General features: G+C 39.4%; 1 protein-coding gene across 1 annotated transcript in view; it reads right to left on the bottom strand.

Annotated features, from left to right (window-relative positions):
• Positions 1-732: 732 nt before the first annotated feature.
• The window catches only part of snx29 (sorting nexin 29), a 103,880-nt gene continuing 79,228 nt past the window's right edge, over positions 733-25,384 (bottom strand). Inside the window, exons 19-21 of the mRNA XM_057357802.1 lie at positions 19,251-19,391; positions 6,640-6,779; positions 733-2,102 (exon numbers count right to left, since the gene is read on the bottom strand). Coding sequence (XP_057213785.1) covers positions 1,973-2,102; positions 6,640-6,779; positions 19,251-19,391 — 411 coding nt within the window. The 3' untranslated portion in view covers positions 733-1,972. The remainder of the gene's footprint in view (positions 2,103-6,639; positions 6,780-19,250; positions 19,392-25,384) is intronic.

The following is a 25,384-nucleotide window of genomic DNA, read 5'->3' as shown; positions in this document are numbered from 1 at the left end:
CTTTTATGGGTACTCAAAGCACTTTACATGGAAGTGGGGAATCTCCTCTACCACCCCCAATGTGCAGCGATACGACGGCAGCCATATTGCGCCAGAACGCCCACCACACACACCAGCTTATTGGTGGAGAGGAGACAGAGTTACGAAGCCAATTAGTACATATATAAAATAGTATAAATATAAATAATGTAAAATAATATATTATTATTTGTTTTTGACATTTTTGCTGTCACACCATAGGACACATGCACAGTTTATTTGTCAACTAACCAATTAAAGTGGAAATGAACCATCCAGTCAAGTTAACATTATTTATTAAATAGGTTTCCACTTCAATCAAAAATGATATAGTAAACCAGATTAGTGTTACCATTTAAAGGAAAAAAGGATGCCTTTGTATAGGTTTTGTAGCAAGCATCTTGCAGTAACTAATAATTAATACATTAATAAAATGTTCACAAAAACATCAGACATAATGGGAGAGACACTGTTAAATACAGGACAGTGGAGGATATATAGGGAAAGATAACAGTTGAGACCGTGAAACATGGAAACTGTAAAGCCACAGGATTATCAGAGGAAATATTTACTATATCATTTTTGATTGAAGTGGAAACCTATTTAATAAATAATGTAAACTTGACTGGATGGTTCATTTCCACGTTAAGGTTAAAGTCCAGTTGAATTGACACAACCCTTATAGGACAAACACATCCCCAACTTTTGCTTTACCTCCTCCATCAAAAATCTGCATCCCATGCAAATATGACACACAAACTGAATCTGTGTTTGTACTTGTGTATTTATTCATGTATTCAGAAAGCTCTTTTGCTAAGGCTGGCGGCAGTGGCTCTGCGATTCAGCTTGTTCCCTTCACACCAATTTAGGACAGAAAGATTTGCTTAAAAAACATCATATACAGTTGCTTACTCATACTGTGCGAAAGGTTGTGAACAGACATACATGGAAAGCACACAATAAAACTGATCTGCGTGAGCCTTCTATGCGACGGAAGGCAATTCTACATCATACTGCTTTACATCTGATAGAGGACAATTTATGCATTTCATGTTTCCTCCCCATGACCTTTTGTTTTACAACACATTTGTCAAGAATCATAAAAACGATATATTCTTAATGTTGGCCAATCATTATTGTGCTTCTAGTTAAAATAGGGCAAAATGATTTCCTTGGTCACTCAGCATAGGCTCCCCCGCTAGGAAAATCTCTCCTGTTCATTTGGCACAATGCGGAACACCGCCTGCTCCCGTAGTTCTCTCTCAGGTCATAGAGGATAATGGCTGCCCAGGACATTTCCAATGGAAGCTTTTCAGGGGCAGAGAGACAAAGGCTCCATCACACAGGAGACCCGTCTAATACTTTACAAGCATTTCATCAATAAACATTCAAGGCTGACTTGCTGAATTACTGTGGATGTAAATCAGGAGCAACATCTACATAATGGAGAGGGTTGAGAGTGATTGTTTTCTACATGTATAATAAAGCAGTCATAAAAAATAAGCAAAGAGTGGAAACAAAATGTATACAAATGAAAAAGTCCCTCCTGTCACAGTCAAGTCATAAATGAAAGCATAATGATGTGCAAGTTATTTCTAGATGATACTGTACCACAATTCTCATCGCAGCCTCATAAAAGTTTCATGTCACTGCAGTAAAAAGTACATCCTGGCTCTTGCCCAAAACAACATCTGCTATAAATCGCTAGGCACAATAGTAACTCAAAGTTTCACCGCTAAACTGATATGTGCCAAATTTTCCCTTCTGCAAACACTGTTGATTTTGCCAACTGCGGTGTTTGTACATCCATAATAGAAGAGAGGGTTCTGGATTCAGTACAGCCATACTAATGAGCTCCGAGGATTGTGGGAAATCTTCGTACCTCTTGCACAACTGCCTCTGATACGTCACTCTAAAGTTCTAGAAGCCTGCAGTCCTTCCTGCGCATCAGAGGTTACAGGTCTCCGCTCTGGGGTTCGGGGTTGCGGGTTTCTCGACCCGAGTTGCGACCCAGTCTGGGGAATCTGCCGGAGGCTTTGGATCGGGCAGTTTTGTTTCCACTCTCGCTGGCTGCTGGGGTGTCCCTATTAGAACACAAACACTGTAATACCTTTGAAGAAAACACCCGATTTCCACCAGGCACCTAAATGTTTAACTGAAGCGAAGGAAACAACAGCTCAGAGATGTTTTCTGTGCTCTTACAATGACTAAATGTTACATGTCTCTGCAGGAAATAAACAATGAAACAAGCTTTCTGCAAACCAAATTCTTTTCTAACAACCTCGCAGGCTGCACAGAGACACACATCACTGGTGATTAAACCGGAATAAGTTAATAGGTTCGGCACAAAGTGGACAACACCCGAGGCTGAATGAGTATGTAAGTGAGTCCTGAGGGCTATATAGACATCAGCTGGGGTTGGGTCAGGGTCAGCATCTATACACACAGCTGTGGCTCGATAACACAAGAGGAGAACACTTTCTCTTAATCCTTTAAGTTGCTTTAAAAAAAACGATGTGCATTTGCTGTACATTTTGCATCATTTTCTGCAAAAACCCTGAAGTAAGCTATTTTCCTAAAGCTGCAATATGTACCTTTTTGTCTAAATATCGGCATGTTTGTTTGAAACATAAAATTGCAGGTTATTCTACGTCTTTATTTTTTAACGAGTTGTCAAACATACCCAACAGGTTTACTTAAAAATCAATATTACAAGCTTGCTGTTGCAAATCAGGGTTCTGTATAAAGTAGAGATGCACCATAATACATTTCTCCACCGATACTGAAAGTCAATTATCCAGAATTCTGAAGTTTAAAGGGGTCATATGGAGCGAATATGTGTTTTTCTGTGTCTTTGTTGTGTTTTAAGTTGTCCATGCATGTATTAGACACGTAAAATTGCAAAAATTAAAGTGTTGGAACAAAAGATGCATTCTATCTAAAAGCGAATGCTCACCCAGACCTGCCTGAAACGCCTCGTGTAACCACACCCCTTCTAATCTATTTCAGTTCGTGGTATGATTTGACTAAGACCTCCCAAATGTTTACGCAAGTAAGGTGGGCTTACCTGTCAGTACAATTGCTTTGAAACCTTATGTTCCAAATACGGTAAGAGGCGTTACATTTACATCACACGTTTGCAGCATCCGACCAATCACTACTCGCTGGTTAACTGGCCAATCATAGCACACCTCGCTTTTCAGAGCGATGAGCTTTGTAAAAAGTCTGCGTGTTTCAGAGAGGCGGGGCAAAGAGGAGATACAGACATGCACGGTATGTGGAAAATACAGCGTTTTTGAACCTTAAATCTTGTATACACATTGTATTACATATAAAACAAACGATAATATTCTTTTTAGCCGTGTCATATGACCCCTTTAAAAGAATATTTCTTAACTTTTTGAATGTTATTAATTTATATAATGATTGAATATTGAACATCAATCGGATGATGTTTCTTAACATTTACTTTACAAAGCACAAATTCATTGCATTTTCCTGTTGTCTTTTGATTGACAGCATATATCGGACCGTGTATCCATACTGTGAAAATTTGCTTTTATCAACCGATACAGATTATAGGCCGATATATTGGTGCATTTCTAGTATAAAGACACTTATTATTTATATACAGTAGCTTGCAAAAGTATTCATACCCCTCAATTTTTTTACATTTTCACATATTGCTACTCTAGTGTTAAACAACTTTAAATTTATTTTTTCTACACTCCATACACTATAATGACAAAACAAAGAAACTGATTTGTGACAACTTGTGTAAAAACCTTTTCACTCGTTTCTGATGCGATACTTCAAAATACCCATAAAAACAGTTTAATGGAAACCACAGCTACGGACTTGCATCACCTGTGCTGTACAGCGTTACTGACATTAGACCTTCCCGCAGGTTATATATTCACGGGCAAACAAACACTATGAGATGTGTTAGGGGCAGCACGGGAGGTGCTTGGAGAAAGTTCCCTGCTAGGTTACGAATCATTTTAAATGCGAAGGGAACGGAGAGCACCCGCGGATGGGGGACAGACAATCAGAGTGCTTTCTGAAGAACACTGTCGCCCTGGGTGACAATATCTTACAGATTCACCACAGCACTGACCACCTGAGAATCGTAGCCAACCTAAAAGACAAGGCATCATAAATGTCTTTGTTTCTGCCTTGAGGGATGAAAAGGACGGCAACTTAATCCACACCTCAATACTGTGTGTTTTACATACTTTACAAGTATGGAATCACAACAAAGAGCAAACAACTGTTTCGGTCATCGAAATGTGCCTCTTGCTGGACCCATTAACATTGAGGAAAAACCTTTGGTGGGTGTTCATCCAGAAAAAAAAACACAGCATCATTGCAAAGCATGATGGGAAATCTATTGAAAGCAAACCTAGCCATACTGATCACACTCAACTAAAAGATTTTCAAAGGAAATACAATTCAAACGTAAGGCTGAAGTGCGGTTATGCAACCCGCAGCCAAACACCACGATGTGCCTCAGCAGTACTGCTGCTGTCAGATTGGGCACAGGGCTGAGATAAAAAAAAGAGGCAGAAAATGAAAAAGGTTGGACAAGGAGTAATAGACAACGGGAAAGAATGAAGTGCTGAGCAGCTTTCAATCAAGTTTGAGCAGCGGGGAAGAAGTCAGGAGCAGGTAAGTGCGGTGTTGCCATGCCCCCTGCCAGTAAATCCATCCATCCCTCCTCAGCTCCTCAAAAATGAGAATACACACACATGCAAGCAGACAGTTTTCAGCCGGTTCGTGCGGCAGAAGGCTGATCCGCAGTCTAAACAGTAGCCACTCAAAGAGCCTCTATACGTTACATAACCTCTAAGAACAGAGACTCTTCATTTATCTATGGAACGAGGCGTCCGCCTTTCCTCTTGTTGAGGTTTTAGACGGGTAATATCTACGAAGCGTATTTTGAATGGAGCCCGTTGCTTGGAAACCGAATCGAGGATTACCGGATGCTGTCCCTCTCACAACTCGAGAGTCCCTTTTGAGACCACCTCTGCTGAGACCTCCTCGGGCTCTTTGAAGCGCTACTGTAAAGGCGCAAAGACCCCAAGTGTCTTCCATTTCAAAGGCAGAGGCAAAAAACATTCCACAAAAACCTCCTCGCAAGAAGGTATTTCAAAAAAAAAACCTCAGACAAAGGTGGCAGTGATGCCAGGAATGGCACACAAGAGCCGTTTCAACATGAAAGGATTCCCTCGTTGGCAGCGTTCAGTCACTGTAACCCCTGTGCGACAGCTTTCCACTGTCTGTTTGCCAAGAGGGAGATTCATTGGCACTTATTTATTATCACCAATGTGTTTCAATGGCAGGAACAGCCACTCCCGGTCTGAAAGCAGCTTCCAAAACACGGGAACAGAAAGAACGACGGCGTTAATCACATAAATCACACTGGCGAACTGATTTGTCAGACAAACAGCTATTTATTTAGAATAAAGGCGGTTTTTAGATAGCTTGGTGATAAATAATGCATTCTAAACTACTGCCAGCAGTTATGGTTTTGTGACAAAACATGACGATCTTAGTAAATCTGCCGACGTAGCTCGCACACCTCGTCCAACTTTCTCCACCAGCTGGATTCATCCGGCCACAGCACGCAAATTATCTCCAGTCATGGCCAAGCAGAAGCCATTATCTTCTCCCGACGTGTCAACGGTTTTCTTTTAATTAAATCAGATTTGATGTATGGCTAAAATGAGTTTTTCATTAATTTCCTGTTTGTAATTGGGTCACGCCGGCAGACGCGGGACTAACAAAAAACCAACGAGATGCGGCACGCGGAAGAAAGTCTGAGAGCTGATCGATCCACGAGCCAACTGAAATAGACAATTAGTCAGTGAAATCCAGGAAGTGACTGGTCTCTGACAAATCGAATTTCCTGTTACAAAACAGTTTAGGGATGCTGGGTTTTGACTCATGTTTGTGTTGACCGGTGCGTCTTAACTCTTTCAAATGCAGCTTTTTATGCAAAAGCCAACTAACCATGCAAACGTGATTTGGGTAACCCTTTACAATAAGGTTGTGTTTGTTCACATTAGTAAATGCAACTAACTAACTAACTAACTAACTAACTAACATGAACTTACAGTGAGCAATATAATTTTACTAATGTTAGTTAATACCAATAAAATTCTTCATTTTAGTTCATGGTGTATTAACTAATATTAAACATGTTTTTGTAAAAGCTGAAATTATCACTAACTAAGCTTGAAAAATGCTGTATTGTTCATTGTTAATTCGTGTAAGCGAATGCACGAACTAATGTTAACAAATACAACCTTATTGTAAAGTGTTGTCATGATAAATAAACATGTTCGTCACTTTAAAAATCAGATTACGGCATCTGGATTGCAATGGCGAAGCGATGCTGTACAGAAAAGCATTTCAGATTCCAACCCAATGCTTCCATTCCTTCCTTCAGAATGCATTTGTAGCATCTGAAAGTTTGATTGGACTGTCTAAGTAACAACTCTGTTTCAGCATATACAGTATCTCACTCCGAAGCACTACATTTCTGTGTGAACTAGAGTTCATGGAGTTGTGCTGCATGTCTCTGATGGTTAATGCATGTGAAGGTTTGCATCTACTCACTGGCAGAAAGGCAGTAGCTGCAGTAAGGTCTCCTTGGTGGGCTGGGCAGTGAATTCAGGCAGTGTCTGGATCAGTTTGTTCATCACCATACGCAGGTACGACTGCAGCTGTTTCCGCCTTTCTTCTACGAACTTGGCATCCTGCAAACACAGACACACAGAGCTATGTTTTGCTGCAGGGCAGTTTAACCGGCAGCCCGCGGGCCGTATCCCAGCTGTAAGAGATCAATAAAAGAGAAAAGTACATTCCTAGTATTGTATCTAAAGTTTCAAACGGTAATTGAACGAATCACTGATTCACTGCACGTTTTCTGTGTTTGTTTATACAGATTCATAGCAATTTTATTCCTGAACACAGGCAAATCCTGTTTGTTCTTTGTTCACCAGCTCAAATAACTGAAAACTCCAATTAAAAGGAGTAATGTTGATATGAGGAATCAAATTTTCCATGAGCTTTTGACATACAAGATGTCTTGTTATCATGAATTCAAATTCATCGTCAAAAAAGCATTTATGTAATCAAACTCCAAAAAGCATATCGATACTGTTGGATTTGTGACATCGCACAGGCAAATTCATGTTCATATGAACCAGCCCTAAAAACCTTTTCGTTGGCCAAACTTAACTTCCGTTAGACCTCTGCAACGAATCAATAACGGTTGAGTAGTTTTAATTTGTATTTAATACAATTAATATACAATAAAATGTGAATATAAATGAACACTCGTAGAATAAATTAAATATAAAATCAATTGTTATATTATAACCGAAAACAGACCAGAAGTTAACGTTGGGCCAGTGCGTACGTCTGATAAAACCGTCAGCAAGACAGCACTATTTGGGATGTTAATATCAATATAATTGTTCATGTTAGTTCAAGGTGCATTTGTTTATTTGTGCATAACTGTTAACAAATACAACCTTATACCATATGGGTATACCTTGAATGCAATGTACTTGCTTTGGATAAAAGCATCGCCAAATGCACAAATGTAAATGTTTTTATTTTTCCAAGATCAAACACTATTGTTAGTTGAAGGTATGAACTGCTGACATTAAATGTATTCATTATTCCATCTCTTTTTCATCTCGTGTCATCAATACTTGCAGAATTTACAGCATCAAAAGTTACCCAGCGTTTTAAGCTGATGGATAACTAGATCAAAGTCAGTTCTGTGGCGGGGGTGACATCAACAAGAAACGGTGAGTGAGAGAGATTAATATGGTATTAATGTCTCCTTGATGGCTGATTATTTGGCCCTGATGCTCCAGTTCTCTCCTCTATGTGTGTGTGGGACATCGGTCATGAGTTGTGTGCTTAAAGAAGATGACTACTTCTCTGATCTATCAGAGGGCGATCGCTCAATTACCCCATTAAGTGTGTGAGAGTGAACTTGCGTTTGTGTGCCATCTGAACCACTGTCACCCTGCATCTCAGCATTAGTGCACTGTCAGGGCATCAAGTTCTAATGGTGATCCATCGTCAACAGGCATGAAAAGGCATAAAAGTTGATTATGATATGGGATATGTGGTGGAGATCACTGCTGTCAGATTAGCTTACCCGTGAGGGCCGGGCCTGCCAAGGCTGATTTAATGCCCACTTCATCTCAGAACCCTCTTCAAAGCGAAGAGATGTGAACCATGACACCATGCACTTTGTTTACTTAAAATTCTTTATTTACTTTGAAGTAATACTTATTTCATGCAGGATTTACTTATTTTTAAAAATGCCGAAACTTATTTTATACTGTATTTTATACCCTTCTTAAACCATTAAAATGTAATGGATCCCTAATATCTCATTATTGACTAACTGTTTAATGACCTCAGGAAATCTTCTCAGAAGAGTTCGAGACGTTCTTAGTGTTAAGAGAAGTCACACTAAATATTTTTATACGAAATATGCTAATACTAGACTTTTACCTGAAAAGGCATTATGTTATGAAATGTTTCTGTTCTAAAAAGTTTTTTTTTTACTTTTGTGTACATACTTTCTGTGTTTCCTGTTTGTAGGAAAGACCAATGAATAAATATGGATGTTTATTTAAACAACATGCTAAATCAACAATGCTAATGGTGGCCTAAGACTTTTACACAGTACTAGATCGAGCAAGTTGTGTCCCAACTAAGCAAAAAAGTAGACAAAAATGTCCTCCAACGCCAGTATTTTAATGAAATGAGGGTGAACAGTGTGAAACTGTTAACATGACAAATGCTACAGTACATTGGAAAACTGACTAAGTTTTGATGGTTTTGTGTTTTTAGCAGCCAATAAGTCACCAAGCAAGACAAACTTTTGGCTCAAGCCAAATATAGCCGCGGAAATAATTAAGAGACCACTGCAAATTTTCATTTCAAATCAGCATTTCTAGATGTTTTGTGGCTATTCCAGTCCAGCGTCTGTTGAATTTTATCAAAATCAAACCTCAGGAGTGACAAAGTCATCCAACAGCAATGTGAAAGACTAACAGCATGGCAATACACGTGAAAATGGTGATAAAAATTGAGGTTATCACATAAAAAATAATTTTTTAACTTTTCTTAAATACATGTAGAAATATTGCTGTAACACTTTAGTATAGGGACCAATTCTCACTATTAAGTAGTTGCTTATTAGCATGCATATTATTAACATATTGGCTGTTTATTAGTACTTATAAAGCATGATCATATTCTACATCCCTAATCCTACCCAATACCTAAACCTAACAACTAACTTACTAAATATTAATAAGCACCATATTAGGAGTTTATTGAGGCAAAAGTCTTATTTAATGGTTTGTTAATAGCGAGAATTGGACCTTAAAATAAAGTGTGACCAATTTTACTGTGGAATTGCTTAAAAGTGAATATGAACTTGTTTTCTTTGCAGTAGTTGAGGTCTGAAAAATACAGAGCATATTTTCTGTTATTTTGACCAGTTTCTCCAGTTTACATTTTCTGCAAATAAATGCAAAAAGAAACTCTCAACTCAACTTTATTTATATAGCGCTTTTTACAATTTTCATTGTTACAAAGCAGCTGTACATAAGACATTGACTATAAGCAAAACAATTAAAGTTGTACCTGCAAAAACAAGAAAAAGTTGAAAACACAGAAGACAGACATACCCACATACAAATCACTCCACACACACAATATGCACACGTACTAACACACATAGACATAGACACACACACACGGACGCGCACGCACGCACACACACACACGTACACAGACAAGTATGCACACACACACAGACACGCACGCACGCACACACACGCTCAGTGAGAGCACACATTTAAGATAAAGGAGAGAGAAGCACAGGTCAAATATAACAGATAATAAATTCCTATATGCAATATTAAGTAAAACTTTAAAATTCTAAAGCAGCCCCCGCGGCCAGGCAAATAGTGGAAAAAACAGTATGCAAACGGTGGCGAGGAACCCAAAACTCTAATCGAGAAAAAAAACCTCAGGAGAACCCAGGCCCAACCAGGGGATTCCAGTTCCCCTCTGGCAAAAGCTGCTGCCTCTGCACAAGCTCCAGAGAGCTTGCACAACAAGGCTAAATAAAATAAATAAACTTACTAATAAGGTAAATTATTAGTAAGCTAATAACAGCTTTCTGTTTGAAATTTGGGAGAAATATTGTTAGTAGTTCACAGAATTAAACAAAAATGAGCATTTTACCTTAACACATACCCATAAATAAAAGAACGATCTCTGAAATGGTCTCTTCATTTTTTCCGTGTCTGTATATCCTTACTGCACCTCACTGACACCCAGACAGAGATACTTTCCCTTTAGTTCTCATAGTAAATGTCTTATTTTTTGACACATTCCACAACAACACACACACAGTCGCACAACCAGAGTCTTATTGCAAGTGTAATAGAACTGGTGTTTTTAGCCACTTCTGTCCACAGTAAGATGTTCCAACGACGTGCTAAGGCAAACAACACGCCCGCGATTCGCACAAACAACTCGCGACAAAACCAACAAGTGATCACCCCAGCCAAATAGAATGGAGTGTTTCTCTGGAAAACAATCTTCGCCGAGTGCCGCTTCGAGCCAGTTTTGTTTCTTTTCGTTAACGGCGGGCTCCTCTCCAAATTCCTCAAAGCACCATTCTGCCATCTCTCTCAGACACAGAAAAAAATCACTGCCAGACGCTTCCATTATAGCCAGTAAAGGCCTGCTGAAGTGCTTCTCCATCTTCACAAGCTATTGTCTGCAGGAGGACATGGTTTTAGCCAGCTGGAGTGATTGTGCTTGCGTTAGGTCTCGTATATGTCACATGTGCTGTATGTATGGACACGTGTGCGGATTTGAATGACAAAGTGTAAGTGTGGTTAAAGCTGGTACAGTGAAGACCAACACAACCCATCATAATATACCAGAGAATTAAAAAAAAGTAAAAACAAATGCATGACATTTTGGCCGTGTTAACGCTTTTGTACAAAAGGTCAGTTTTCTTGCCTCCTTTGGAGCACACAAATCTTGCAAAATAAAAACGGAATTTCCAGAATCAGAGCAAGACGGAGCAACTGCAGGATTACACAAGTTTCCTTAAGAACCACCTGCCAAGCGACGCATGAGGGATCACATGGATTTCACGCATGTTCTCCTGCACGTTGATGCAAGACAAAACCCGCATACACACGGCATGTTGAATATATAGACAAATTCCAGGAGTCATTATTTATTCACTTTGACTTGTGAAAGCAGAAATGGTAAACACTGCATTGAGAACGAGCCACATTCTCCCAGGGCTGTCATCTTTAATGCAAAGATAATGCGCAGTTCAATTAATGCTGTGCAGAAGAAGCCCAAACAGACAACAGACCGTCTTCTATTTCTATGCTTCCTTCAACCTTTTGTTGAAGCTAAATGGTGTGGAAATCAATAATGTACGACGCAGGCAGCCGGTACAATAATGACCTTGCGATGCGAACCGAGAGCCGTCCGCGCTCTTGCTCTCAATAAGAATACGGTTACTAAAGTCTTGAACAAGGTGTGGAATAAAGCCAACGATGAGAACAAATGGGTCCGTAGATGTGTGTGGACCTGCAGAGGATTTGTGAATAATTCAGCGCAACAGCAAGCGGCTGGTAAGAAGTGGTCTCGAACTCACAAAGTCTTAGAAACAGAGTGAAATGACTGAAAGAACAGTTCACTCACATATGAAGCTCCCTCTCTCTTGTTTTTTCCTACTATGGTCATCAATGGTGGCTGAGAACTGTTTGGTTACAAGCATTCTTCCAAATATCTTTCTCTGTGTTCATCAGAACAAAGAAATGTTTACAGATTTGGAACAACGTGAGGGTGAGTTAATGAAGACCGAGTTAATGAAGATTAATGAAGTTAATGATTTCATTTTTGGGTGAACTGTCCCTTTAAGGCTACGTCATGTCTTCACTCACAGCCCCTCTGAACCTCCAAAAGCATTGTGGCCTGTGGCTATGTACAGTATCATCTCTCTCTACATCTGTGCATCCCAGCTGCGGTGAAGATCTCACACTAACTGCCCCAAAGCGTAAGGAAACATGAATATTTACTTTTCTCAATCATAAATGCTCCACAAATGTGGGTCATGAGAATTTTCAGGGTTCTGTTAATTTTCCCTGGAGACCAGATATGTAATAAACAATATGTGCAAAAAATTCAGACATGAACAACTTTCAAAGTTTTTCCATTTTTCTACAGTCTACTGGGTCTATAGTATATGATCACACCAGGGGCCTAATTCATTAAAAATGTGTGTAGAATCACATAAGATGTAAATATTAATATATCTAAATTTCCCATGTGGTTTTGCCCATATATAAAAATGGATGACCTTCTTTAAACCCCCCCCTGTGGTGAAAATCTAATTTTTAATTTTGTTTATGTATGTATGTGGTGTTTTAATATGCTTTAAGACAACCCATGTGTAAAATGTATCAGTCAGTGCCATTGCTGTGAATGTTTTGCAGTTTACCAAAGACCGTCTTGAAAATGAGGTTTAAGAGTGGGTCAGGTTGGCTGAGCCGGTATCTATGAAAGGAGGCGGGGACTTATTTGCATATTCATGTTTCACAAACACGAAATGAAGCAATAATTCACAAGTATCACAAATATGAAAAAGAAGATATTTTGAGGAATTCACTTCTACTGTACGGAGGCAAAAACAATGGAAGTCAATGGGTACCACCGTTGTTCGGTTACCAACATTCTTCAAAATATCTTCTTCTGTGTTCTGCAGAAGAGAAAAGTCATACAGGTTTGAAATGACAAGAGGGTGAGTAAATGATGACATAATTTACATTTTTGGGTGAACTATCCCTTTAAGATCAGCTCTTCCTTAAAAAGATAAAACAAAAATCACAGCCTCATATGCGTCCTGTAAATTTCAAACTAGCTATGAAAGAAATAAAAGCGTAGCTGAGGAGCTCATGAGTTGACAGTTTGACTGGTGAGCTGACAGTCGCTTCTCTTTGATATCATCATTCTTCACGTGGTTGGCTGGGCTCAGCGCGGCTCTGCTTGGTAGTCAGGGCACATTTGACGGGAAGGCTGGGGAGCATTTAGCGTGTTTGCCCAGCGAGCCTCTGACAAATCATCTGTTTAAGCGCTGTCAGGATGGCTGACCACCGAGAGGTGTGACATGCCCCGAGCGGATGGAGTCATGGACTGAGACAACAACAAGATACCAAATTCATATTCCAAGATCAATGACAAAACACAGAATTTTATGACAGTAGTGCAAGTTTTGTGCAAGGTTTTAGTGGCATCTAGTGGTGAGGTTGTGAATTGCAACCAATGGCTCACTCCACCCCTCCCTGTCGAAGCACGGAGGCTGACACAGAACTAAGATGTCGTCAAGTTTTTGCTTCTTTGCCGAAGGAGAGAGGAATTAACGAAACGCTCTGTAGAGCAGTTTGTCCATTTAGGGTTACTGTAGAAACAACAAGGCGAATTCCATGTAAGGGGACTCGTGGTGTATGTAGATAGAAATAGCTCATTCTAAGGTAATAAAAACATAACGCTTCATTATGTAAGATCTTTATACACCTCTGAAGACATACAGTAGTTATGTATATTATATTACATTTCTGTCTATAGATCCTCCTGAATATTACACACAGCCCTTAAGTAACTTGAAGAAATTGTCTGTATTGTTGTGTACTGTAAGAGCAGGCCTAGTGTTGTGATTGGTTCATTTTGATAGTTGAAGCGTCTGGAATGGTAATTACACAAGCTGGTGTCTCAAACTGAATAATGAGACGAGCGATGAGAGACTTTCAGATGCAGATTACACAAGGCAAGGCCTCAGTTTCATCCAAGTACAGAAGATCAGGAGCACACACTTTCAAAGAGTCTGGAAAGATCTCTTAAACCAAGGCGCTATTTGCAATTCCCATCATTACTCTAGTCAATGTTACAAGCACCCCAGAATCCAGCCTGAGGAGAGCACAGTTCTGTAGCAAGTTCAAAGTCGGCTTTTAGTTCAGTGAGGCAAGATTACAGGATGGTCTCTCACGACCAAAAGACATCAAACGCACTATAATAAGAGCGAGAAAGAGAGAACATTTAGGCAAGAAACCACGTGCAATATGTTGTACATGCACTTCACTAAAGCTAACACTTCCATAAAAAGAGCAATGCAAAAAGAGGGCCCTTCAATTTGATGGAGTGCTTTCACATTCAGATAAATTCTTGCAAACACGCATATCAAACAGGCTATAAACAGCTTGAGGTCTAAACCAAACACAAGGGTTAAAGAGGTAGTTCACCTAAAAGTATAAACGGTGGTAACCGAATAACGGTGCTCATTGACTAGCATTGGTATTGTGTTTACACAATAGAAGTGAATGGGTACCGCCGTCATTTTAACTTTAACACACCTGCTCCCCATTCACACCTGACACCTTGTAACACTAAAGAATCACATGACATCGGGGATGGAAAATGGCTAATTGGGCCCAATTTGGACATTTTCACTTAGGGGTGTACTCACTTTTGTTGCCAGCGGTTTAGACATTGATGGCTGTGTGTCGAGTTATTTTGAGGGGACAGCAAATTTACACTGTTGTACAAGCTGTACACTTACTACTTTACATTGTAGCAAAGTGTCATTTCTTCAGTGTGTCACACAAAAAAAATAAAAATATTTACTAAAATGTGAGGGGTGTACGAGATACTGTATATGACCCACTCAATAAACCTAAATTCATTTATCAAACATAATAATTCAACCTGTCTAAGGACACTCAAAATCTCGACGGCATTAGAAAAGGATCAGCTACACGCAATGGTGCGTATCATAAAGTAAGAGAACCGGGCTCTGTTTTTACGAACCACCACCAAGTTCCAGCATAATAATAACTGAATTAACGACTACACGGCAGCTAATCTCAACGGGGCCGATGACCAACAAAAGCCCTGTCGCCATCAAACCTGCACAGCTGCCATCATTTCGATTTAAAAGCCCGCACTCTACGCACCCTTTTTTCCCCTGCTTTCTTGTTGAAACGGAGCCCTCGGGGCTTCCACACTCCACTTTAAATTTGCATGTCAAAGTTGCTGCCGAAACTTCAGCGGAAGGCAGTTAGCAGCTCTCGGCTCTGAGAAACAGGAACAGAGAGGCAGGTGCGTGGATTCTGCACACCAGCACAACCGAGCTATATCTAGACCGTGCATAAGCCTGTCAAGATCGTGAAATTTTGTCTGAGGATTATTTGTCATGCAAATAATTGCAATTTACAAAACTGCTCATATCACTTGCAGCGTAAGCTTAACAGACAAACACCTTAAGAAGTATTCACAGTATTCATATTGAACTAGTAGTCATAGGCAGGTAAAAAATCCAACTTGCAAAATGTTCTCCCTACAAAGGCAATAAAGTAACGTGAACAGAATTTTAAACTAAACATGTTTCTAACAAAGATTTTGTGGACTGGACTTAGATTCTCAAGTTTTTGTCAAAAACTTATCAAAGTTTGCCCAACTTGCAAAACAGTGTATTCTGAACAAACAATATTGCAAAGAGTTTGAAAGTTCCCAGGATGCATTGCAGCATGATTAGTGCTTTAGTTCTTGCAGGCTTAATTTATGCTTTAATGTTGATTGTTACCACGGTTGAGATTTGTGTGTTCAGTGTTGAGAAGTATGTGCAGACACAGTGACAAAACCACTATTAATGCCTTCAACACAAACTGTTTAAACAGTCATTTGACCAATGTTTTGGTCTATCTTGAAGCAAAAAATATAGTGAAAGTGATGTGAGGCCAAGTATGGTGTTCCATACTCGGAATTTGTGCTCTGCATTTAACCCATCCAAGTGCACACATTTTTTTAATATATAATTGTAGTAATAGACAAATGATGACTTTAACGTAATCTTTGGGAGTTGATTGGACTTCAGTCCTTGTTTGTTGAGTTAACTCAAAAAAGTGCTTGTGATGGTTGCCTTATTATGTTAAGTTGACTCAACTATTTTTTACAGTAGGTCCTTAGGAATTTGACAATATATTTTGTTCGTTTTTAGTCAGATTAATATATAAATATTATAACACAATATAAATATTAATATAATTAATGAGCATTAATAAATATTACTTATTAGTTTATTTAATAAAATATTAATTATCTTCACAATGTTTAAAAAAGAAAAAAAATGTACTAGCAAAATTTTGCCCTGACATTATTTATTAATTTTACAGTAGGGCTACTTGATTATGACAAAAATCATAATCGTGGTTATTTTGGCCAATATTAAGATCACTATTATTTTACATGATTATGCATTGTCTTTGAAAAACATTTCATTATTTTAATTTTTAAAAATTGTTGGAAAAAAATTAGGGCTGTCAAACGATTAATCACACCCAGAATAAAAGTTTGTGTTAACATAATATATGCCTGTGTCCTCTGCATATTAATTTGTAGCATACATATATGTAACATACAAAACATACACATGTAATTTTTACAATATGTAAATTATAACATAATTATAAAAATGTATATATCATTTTACTCATTGATAAATAAATATAAATAAATACTAGGGATGCACCGATACCATTTTTTAAAGACCGAGTACAAGTACCGATACTTTTTTCTGGTACTCGCCGATACCGATACCGATACCTATAACCGATGCCTGTATAATGTACAATTATGTTAATAAACCAGTATCTTACAATTTTACAATTTTACTTCAGTTTGCTCAAGTAAACAATATACTCTGTGGTTGAATTATAAAAAATTCAAGGGGGATGGTGTGGTAAAATGTGAGTGTATTATAACTTGTTCAAGTCAAACGGACTTTTATTTTGACGGGATGCCGCAAAGAGCGTTTGTTTAAATTAACCGGACTTTTATTTTGACAGATCGCCGCAAATGGTGTTTGTTATGTGTTCGTGTCCTCGTGCAGTGAAATGCTGGCTCTGAAAGCTTCACAAGCACAATGCGTTCAGGTTCAGTACACGCAACCGCACCACTCTTTCACACAGTCACGCAAAACAAGCAGAATACATATTTAAACAGTATCTGAATATTTCGTTAGCTGTTACGTTAGCGGTTCAGCGCTAATTTATTGTTAGGAAATAATACATTTGCCAGATTCCGTGTCATTCCGTGTTGTACAGCAAATTCTGTTTGTATGCCTGGATTCCTCTATTCCGTCCGCGTTTTCCGCATTGCGGAAATCATAGGGCTCTATGTATGTCACGTGAGGTATCAGTCTTTGGTATCGGTGTGTCATTACGAGTACGAGTACATGAGCTTGGTATCGGGCCGATACCCGATACTGGTATCGGTGCATCCCTAATAAATACATGTAAATATTTTCTAAATATGTATACATGTATGTTTAGGTGTATGTGTTTCTAAATACAAAATTAATATGCACAGTACTCAGACATATATTATGTAAACACAAACTTCTATTCTGGATGCGATTAATCACGATTAATCGTTTGAGAACCCTAATTACAAGTAATTGCACAGCCATATTTCATAGACATTTCCACTAATCCTTAAACACAACACAATGCAGATTCAAATTCAAAATACAGATGAAACTGTTTTAAAAACAACAACAAGTTGACCTATTGATAGTGAAAGTGACCTATTTGTCAGGTATGGTGACCCATACCCGAAATGTGACCTCTGCATTTAACCCATCCAGAGAGTAGTGAACACCCACGTACACCCGGATCAGTAGGCAGCTATCAGCGCCCGGGGAGCAAGTAGGGGTAAGGTGCCTTGCTCAAGGGCACCTCAGTCATTACCTGCTTGCCCTGAGGATCGAACCGGCAAGCTTCTGGTCACGAGTCCGACTCTCTAACCATGAGGCCACGACTCTTAATGTTAAGAGCGAGAGAAAACCCAAGCATGAGATAAAAATAGCCTGTTTTTGAAGTTGAGACCAACTACCAACTGCTGGTAGTGCAAAACTAATATGCTCAGAGCATCTACAAAGCGTGCCGTCTACACGCCAGACCTGGGGTTGATTGACTCTTTTGATTGGCTGTCCTTGAGGTGGGATGCAGGCCGGCAATGCCAGTCTGGGTCCCAGTAAATCAGGTTTGCCTTTCACGCTCTAAAAAGTCTACCTTTGAAGGGCTGCTCAGGGGCCACCGGCTCTGGCTGGCACACTCTCCAAATCACAGGCAGGAAGGGGGACCGGTGCCGCAAGCCAATTAACCGCCCCTGGGTGAACAGAGGCAAAGAGGAGGAAAATGAAAGGACAGGGAATCAAGAGTGCTGTCGGAGTGGCCCATCCTCATTAGCGCATACAGGGCTGCTCCGTTGATGCTGCTGATGGGAGCAGGGGTAGAGGGCAGGACCACGGGTCACAGTATCACAGCGAGAGCAATCGGGTTCTTATAAGCACCATTCGACAGTCTGAGAGCACATCAGCCTCAGATATGAAAAGCTGGAAATCTGTCGATAGCACGGAGCTCCCCGGGTGGCAAGATTGATGGTGATTGGTATTGGACTTTAGATAAGAATATTAAAAAATGGCTTCCTAAGCCCCACATATCAATACTGCATAATCTTGGTCTGCAAGATTTGAAATGAAAGTGCTGGAAAGGTAGCCATCAGAGTATTCAAAATTTGTAGTTCCAACATGCCAATTTCTAAAAATCATCTGAAGGCCACCTTTAAAGTACCACCTTGTTAATTTTTGCTAAAAAACTTTCTATAAGAACACACTAGATTTATTTGCCATTTTGTGCACCGCTGAGATAAAACAACTATCAGATGTTTCTTACTAAAGTAACGTTGGAAAATTAATGCAAAACTGACTTGATTCTGTCAGTATTTCATAAGATTCATTATAAAACGGTCAGTTCTGGTCCTTGATTCTGATTGGCTGAGCAGAGTTCTAAGCCGTTATAAAATACCCCAATATATAACGGCTGACCGCACCACATAGCCTAAATATCATTTTATTTCAATTATTTTATGAAACCTTGCTAAGCATATGGAATAACCGTTTTACTCCGCTTCGTGTCGTGCCACAACGCCCTTAGCTGTTATAAAATACACTGTAACCCACTGCTTCTTGGGGCTTATTGCTTTATTATAGAAACACAAGTTTGAGGTATTAGATGCAGAAAGAGAAACAGCTGTACCTTGTTGCCGATGGCTTTCTTAGGTGGGAAATTGAAGGTGTTGACCTGTGGAAATTGTGACCGCAGGTTATTGTGCAGTGCTCTGAACTCAGCATATCGCCGATACACGTTCCACTCATTGTCCAGGATCCTGATGTATACCTGAAACAACAGAAAGCACATATTTCATCCATTACAGTAATATGCATCTGAGTAAAGCAATTATGTTGTGATATATTTGAAGTTAAAACCAGATTTCCTATAATATCACAGTCAATGGCGGAAAAGGTATTACAAGGTGGGAGGAAGGAAAAGTTCACCCATTCTTTTATCATTTACTCATTCTCGTGTCATTTCAAACCTGTATGACTTTCTTTCTTCTGCAGAATATAAAAGTAGATTTTTTGAAGAACCTTGGTAAACAAACAACATTGGACCGCGTTGACTTCTACTGTATAAAAACAAAACCACATTTCTCAAAATATCTTCTTTTGTGTTCACAGATGAAAAAACGATACACAGGTTTTGAAGAGATAACTGTATTCATGTATTATTATTATATTAAAGCTATTTTTGGTTTGTTGTTTTAATTCAATTTAGTCTTTATTTTGTACTCCTTGACTGCTTAAGTTTTAGTTTATCAGTATATTCAGTTGTTATTTTATTTTTTACAATTTTAATATTTCAAGACTGTAAATGGGATAGATGTATTTATTCACCCTCATGTCATTCAAATTTTGTATATGACTCCATTCCGTGTAACAGAAGATGATGATATTTTGAGAAATGTCTCATTGGTTTTGTGTCCATACAATGGAAGTCAATGGCGACCAATGTTTTTAGGTTACCAATATTCTTCAAAATATCTTCTTTTGTGTTTTGTGTTCGGAAATGCCATTACGGTGAATAAATGATGATTAAATCATTTTGGGTAAATTATCCCTTCAAGTAACTTAGTAACTGACATTATCATGTAAAACTTTCTCAAATGAATTATTTTAAATATTACAAATCGTTTCCTAAATATAAACAACAATTGCAAAGACAATCCAAGAAGGAAGACGAAGGAGAAGTTTCTATTTTAAAGCCTTGCTTTATCCTTCAGAGCAGGACAGAGAAGCCCGGATCAAATGGCTACAGCAGGACCTGCGGGCTCACAGTGAAACAGCACACTAAAGTCTCCTAAACCGGCAGCAGTCAGTCCACTGGGATGCAGAGCAGAGTGTGTATGTCTGGCTTTAGTAACACGATCTCATGAGAGGTTAAACTCTGACAGCGTGTTAGAACCTGTGAGGCCACGCTGACAGTGTAAAACTCTGGTGTCAGAACGTCATTGCAACCGGCACGGCATGCGAACCTGAAACTTTTTGAGCTTTCTTTCATTCGCAGCGTCGTTCCGCAGCCTATTGAGATGTCTGCAAGTGTGAAAAGTGTGTGTGAAGGCAAGCGTGTCTATGAGTGATCAAAGAGGATGATAAAAAACATCTCGCAGAGCCGAGATCCAGATCAATAACTAAAGGGCACCTGAAAGTTTTCCCCATAGCGCACTGGGAGAAGACATGCGGAAATAGGAATGGCTTTAAAAATCTCACCTAATTTGAAGATTTGAACAACAAAACTCTACAGACAAGTATTCGGTTGTTAAGTCTGATGTAACGCACCACCATATATGGAAGGTCATATACTGTTTCCGCTACAAAAAATGCTAATATACGCTCATGGCGGGCTGTAAAACTGTCGGAAAACCACGATCGAAAACCAAGATTCCTTTATCTTCGTAACGAAATCCCATATGGCCAGTCAGTGATTCATTTTTCATAATTAATTAAAATATAGATGTTGGAGATTCCGTAAGCCTGGAGACTGGGGTGTATACTGCGAGTTAATAAATATGCGATTTGAGTAAACAGTGCTCATTAACAGCTGTTTAAGCTGTAACCCCGCTTGAAATGAATAGATGCTTGGACCCGGAAACGGTATTCCTCACATCGCCACTTAACAACCGATTACTATACATTTGTGGATCAATAGGCTTGTGTTTTGCAGGAGTAGTAGTGCTGGAGAGAGAGGTAGCAAAATATCAAATAAGAATTAGTCACAATCAGGAGGCTTTTACGCCTTTACTAACCATTTTCTTTAATAGGTTGTGCGCTCGATTTCAGTTTAGTCTGGATTGGTGCTTTCGTGAATAGGCCTATAGGATGTTTATAAAGTTAAATGCAATTCTCCTCACAAATGAGCTTGATAGTAACTTCTTAATGTAAATCCTACTTCCGATTAAACCTCCAAATTCTTGAAACATATTAATCAGTGGGATATTTCACTGAAATCATATTAAGACACTGAATGATGAACATCCTCACTAAACCACACACACAAGCCGGAAAGGTTTTATGGCTTTAACTAAAAGAAATCAAAATGACAAAGTGACGGTGTATTAAAGCGATCATAATCCCATAGAGGCGGTCTCATTAGCATACATATTTATGGCAACAAATCATCCTCTAAAGAGCAATCACATCCCACCTCAATAATCGCAAATTAATCTTCTAAAAGCGTTTGAAGAATCCTTGGAGAAAAGCAACTCTTTCTTGACAAAAATAAAACCGTCCTCAAATAAAATAAAACTTTCAAGGCATGTCACTACATTCTGGAATGAGGCCAGACAAGCAAAACAACCAATATTAAAGTGGCAAGAACCTTAATTACATTTCATCATATACATCCACAACCTCAAACTAGATTCATACATCTTTGGAAGAAATTGTGAGTGATGCTTGGCAGTGTAAAATCTTCAACATGGTTACTATGGTGTTCAGATCAGGGGTGGTTTTAGTTCTATGTTATGCAGTTTGCTGGGTGTTCTGTGTGGTTGCCTGCAGTCAAAAGAGCTCATTCCCAAGTCTGACCCATCGACATTACTGTGGTTCCTTAAAAAAAAGAAAGAAATAGCACAGACTTACCAATAACGAAACTTTGCTGTGGGTGAACAGGTGTAAAAGTCAAAAATCCTTTTTGCACCTCTCTGGAACTCGAACTTCAAAGACAAAAACTCATGTTGATGGTTTGAGCGCCTTCCTCCTCTAATTAAAAGTTACGTTAGCGCAGCTACACTGAAGTTCCTCTCGCTGCTGCTGCTACTTGCAGGGATGCTGAGGATACTACGGGCCAGTCTTGACAGTAATGACAAGATCATAATTCTTCCAGAGTGCAGCTTTCTCTGCATCATTTGGATGCCTCGCTAATATTTTGCTTTATCGCACTCATCTTACCATCACCTGCTGTGTTGAGACAACGAGGACAAGAGCGGGAGCGCATGCGCAGAACAGTTTATGCGAAAAACAGTTTTGTGTGCGTGTTTTCTCTCGTGTTTTTTGTGGTCACAACGCAGCAAACACGCAAGCACACACCACGGCACGCAAACTTTGTATATAGCCTTTTTTTTTACAAACCCGACCCGAGGCTATTCATTAAACACTAACCCAAACCCGACCCGAAACCCGCAAGTTTGTTGGGTTTGATCGTCTGGGTGCATGCATTAAAGTGTCTGATGTCTGCTTGACTGGCGCGTTATTGAACCAATCAGATAAGAGAAAACGATGAGTCATCAGGAACCTCATTTGATTGGTCACAAGAAGGTAGCCCCGCCTCCCACTTCACGCTTGCAAACTCAAATTAGTGAGAGAATCGTGCCAAAAGTGTAAGCGCGAGACGGAACCATCGGTTTACTGCAAGAAACAGTTTTCGCCTGCGTAGGCAAGACGTTTGCAACAGATTTATTTTACATACACAAAGACAGGTTCTGCGCGATGAATCCGTTTTGCAGTTCATAACACCATTGTGTTTGCACACCTCTGTTTACAGACTCGCGATGCTTTTGGCCGTATTTCAGCTCAAAAAACGTGCCAAAAGTGTAAGCGTGGAAAAACGGAGGTCAGAAGAATACAGATCATAATTATTTGACGTAATATGAAGTTGCCGTTTCACTACACATGAATTACGCTTACGAAAAATGATACAATGCTGCAAAACTTGTTTTCTTTCGCTTGCAGCTTGATTTACACCTTTACAAAACTTTTTTGCGAATGCAAATTTATTTTACGCTTGCAATGTCACGTACGCTTTTACAAATGTTATCCTGAGCATGCAAATCTTTTTGGTACGATTTTACCTTCATAGATACAGTTGGCCGGCTGCATGATGACGAATGGGATGGGAATTTAATGGCGCTGAAAATAGCAAACAATACGCAAAATATGTGAAACAATGCAATAAAAAAATACAGTAAAGAAAAATGACATTTTGATAAATGGAAAATAAAATTTAAAGTGACAAACAAAAATCCCTGATATTCCATGACTTGGACAAAAAATATATAAAATTCACTGACTTTCAATGTCTGGAATAGAGCTTTTGAAATTCCACGATATTCCAGAAATTCCATGACCCGTGGGAACCCTGCAATAAAACCTTAGAGGAATAAAAATGAACGCACGGCAACAGTTTAAAAGTAGGACAATTCCACAGGAGAACAGTGGCAACCTTATGGCAACCCTTCTCCCGCCTCAATTTAAAAACATAACCCTTTAGTTTAAAGGCTCAGTGTGTTATTTTTAGCGGCATCTAGTGGTGAGGTTGCGAATTGCAACCAACAGCTCACTCCACCGCTCACAGGTTTCTTTCGAAGCACTGCCACAAGATTAAGATTTCGTCGTGTTTTCGCCGAAGGAGATAACACTCATTCAATAATTCATTCAGTACGATTAATAAAAATTGTAATGCTTGCCTAACCAAGCACTTCAAACTAACTTTGCTTTTGTTTTGTTTTGTTTAACTACATCAATCTGGGACTGTCAGGTAAACATTAAGAAATTAGTTCAATTGAGCATTACTTTAACGGAAAGTATTCAAGATATTGTGTATATTTTCAGCCTTGTATTTGTTTCACCATGGACATAATGGAAAAGCCATTTATCTTTGGAAACAGTGATGGAGGAAGAAAAGAGCAGCCCGTGTATGATTCATACTAAAAGCAAATGTCAGCCTGGGGGAGGATGCTAATATTTTGCCCAGCTATAAAGGCATTTACAATATCTCATTATATCCATATTGCGAGAGGAAGTGTTTTCTCACAAAGATATCGTGAGATGCACAGAAAAAACACCGAGCCACACACACATGCCGCTCACACACGTCTCGATTCCAGCTCAGACTCCCTACACGTGCTATCGTTCTGAAGACGGAATGCCGGGTGTTAATGACAGTTTGGCAGAGTGTCTAATTTGAGGTGCCCAGCTGTGGTAAAAGCTGTTGTTTGACCCCTTCCATTTCCAGTGAAATCATACAGGGGAGACGCCTCCTCATGTCAGAGAGAGAGCGGTACACTCTTCTACTTACAGAGACTCCATGCATACTCTGCCAAGCCATTCAGCTTAACTACAGCTGTCAGAGTGCCTGCCGGAGTGCAGGGGTCTCCTCCCGCTGTGGGCTCCCCGGAGAGATTTGTCTTTCAGACAGTACTAGAATTATGTGCATTATTCTCATTTGCCCAATAAGGTATGTTTTGCAGTCTTGCGCAAAAAGAAAAATGCACAATGCCCCGCTGGGTTCATTTCACTCATTGTCGTCATCAAGCTTTAATCTTGCGGTCCCCGGTGCTACTCTAGCTGGCCTATGGAATAGAACAGAATGGAATGGACTGAAATTGTTGCTCAAGTTTTGAGCAAGAAACTAACTCGACTTTGCTCACTTTAAGATAAAACAAAGGAAGAACTTAAAGGAAAATCTCCTCACTTGGTAGCCATGTTTTCGACAATAACCAACCATTAAAGGGTTCATATGGTGCGAAAACGTGTTTTTCTGTGTCTTTGATGTGTTATAAGTTGCCCATGCATGCATTAGACACGTAAAATTGCAAAAATGAAAGTGTCAGAACAAAAGATGCATTCTATCTAAAAGCGAATGCTCATCCAGACCTGCCTGAAACGCCTCGTGTAACCACACCCCCACAAATCTACGTCAGTTCGTGGTATGATTTGACTAAGACCACCCAAATGTATATGTAAGTAAGGTGGGCTTACCTGTCAGTACAATTGCTTTGGAACCTGATGTTCCAAATATGGTAAGAGGCATTGCATTTCCGTCACACGCTTGCA

This window comes from Triplophysa rosa, linkage group LG18 (assembly GCF_024868665.1).
Source record: "Triplophysa rosa linkage group LG18, Trosa_1v2, whole genome shotgun sequence".
Lineage (NCBI taxonomy): Eukaryota > Metazoa > Chordata > Actinopteri > Cypriniformes > Nemacheilidae > Triplophysa > Triplophysa rosa.
This window is presented reverse-complemented; position numbering and strand designations above follow the sequence as displayed.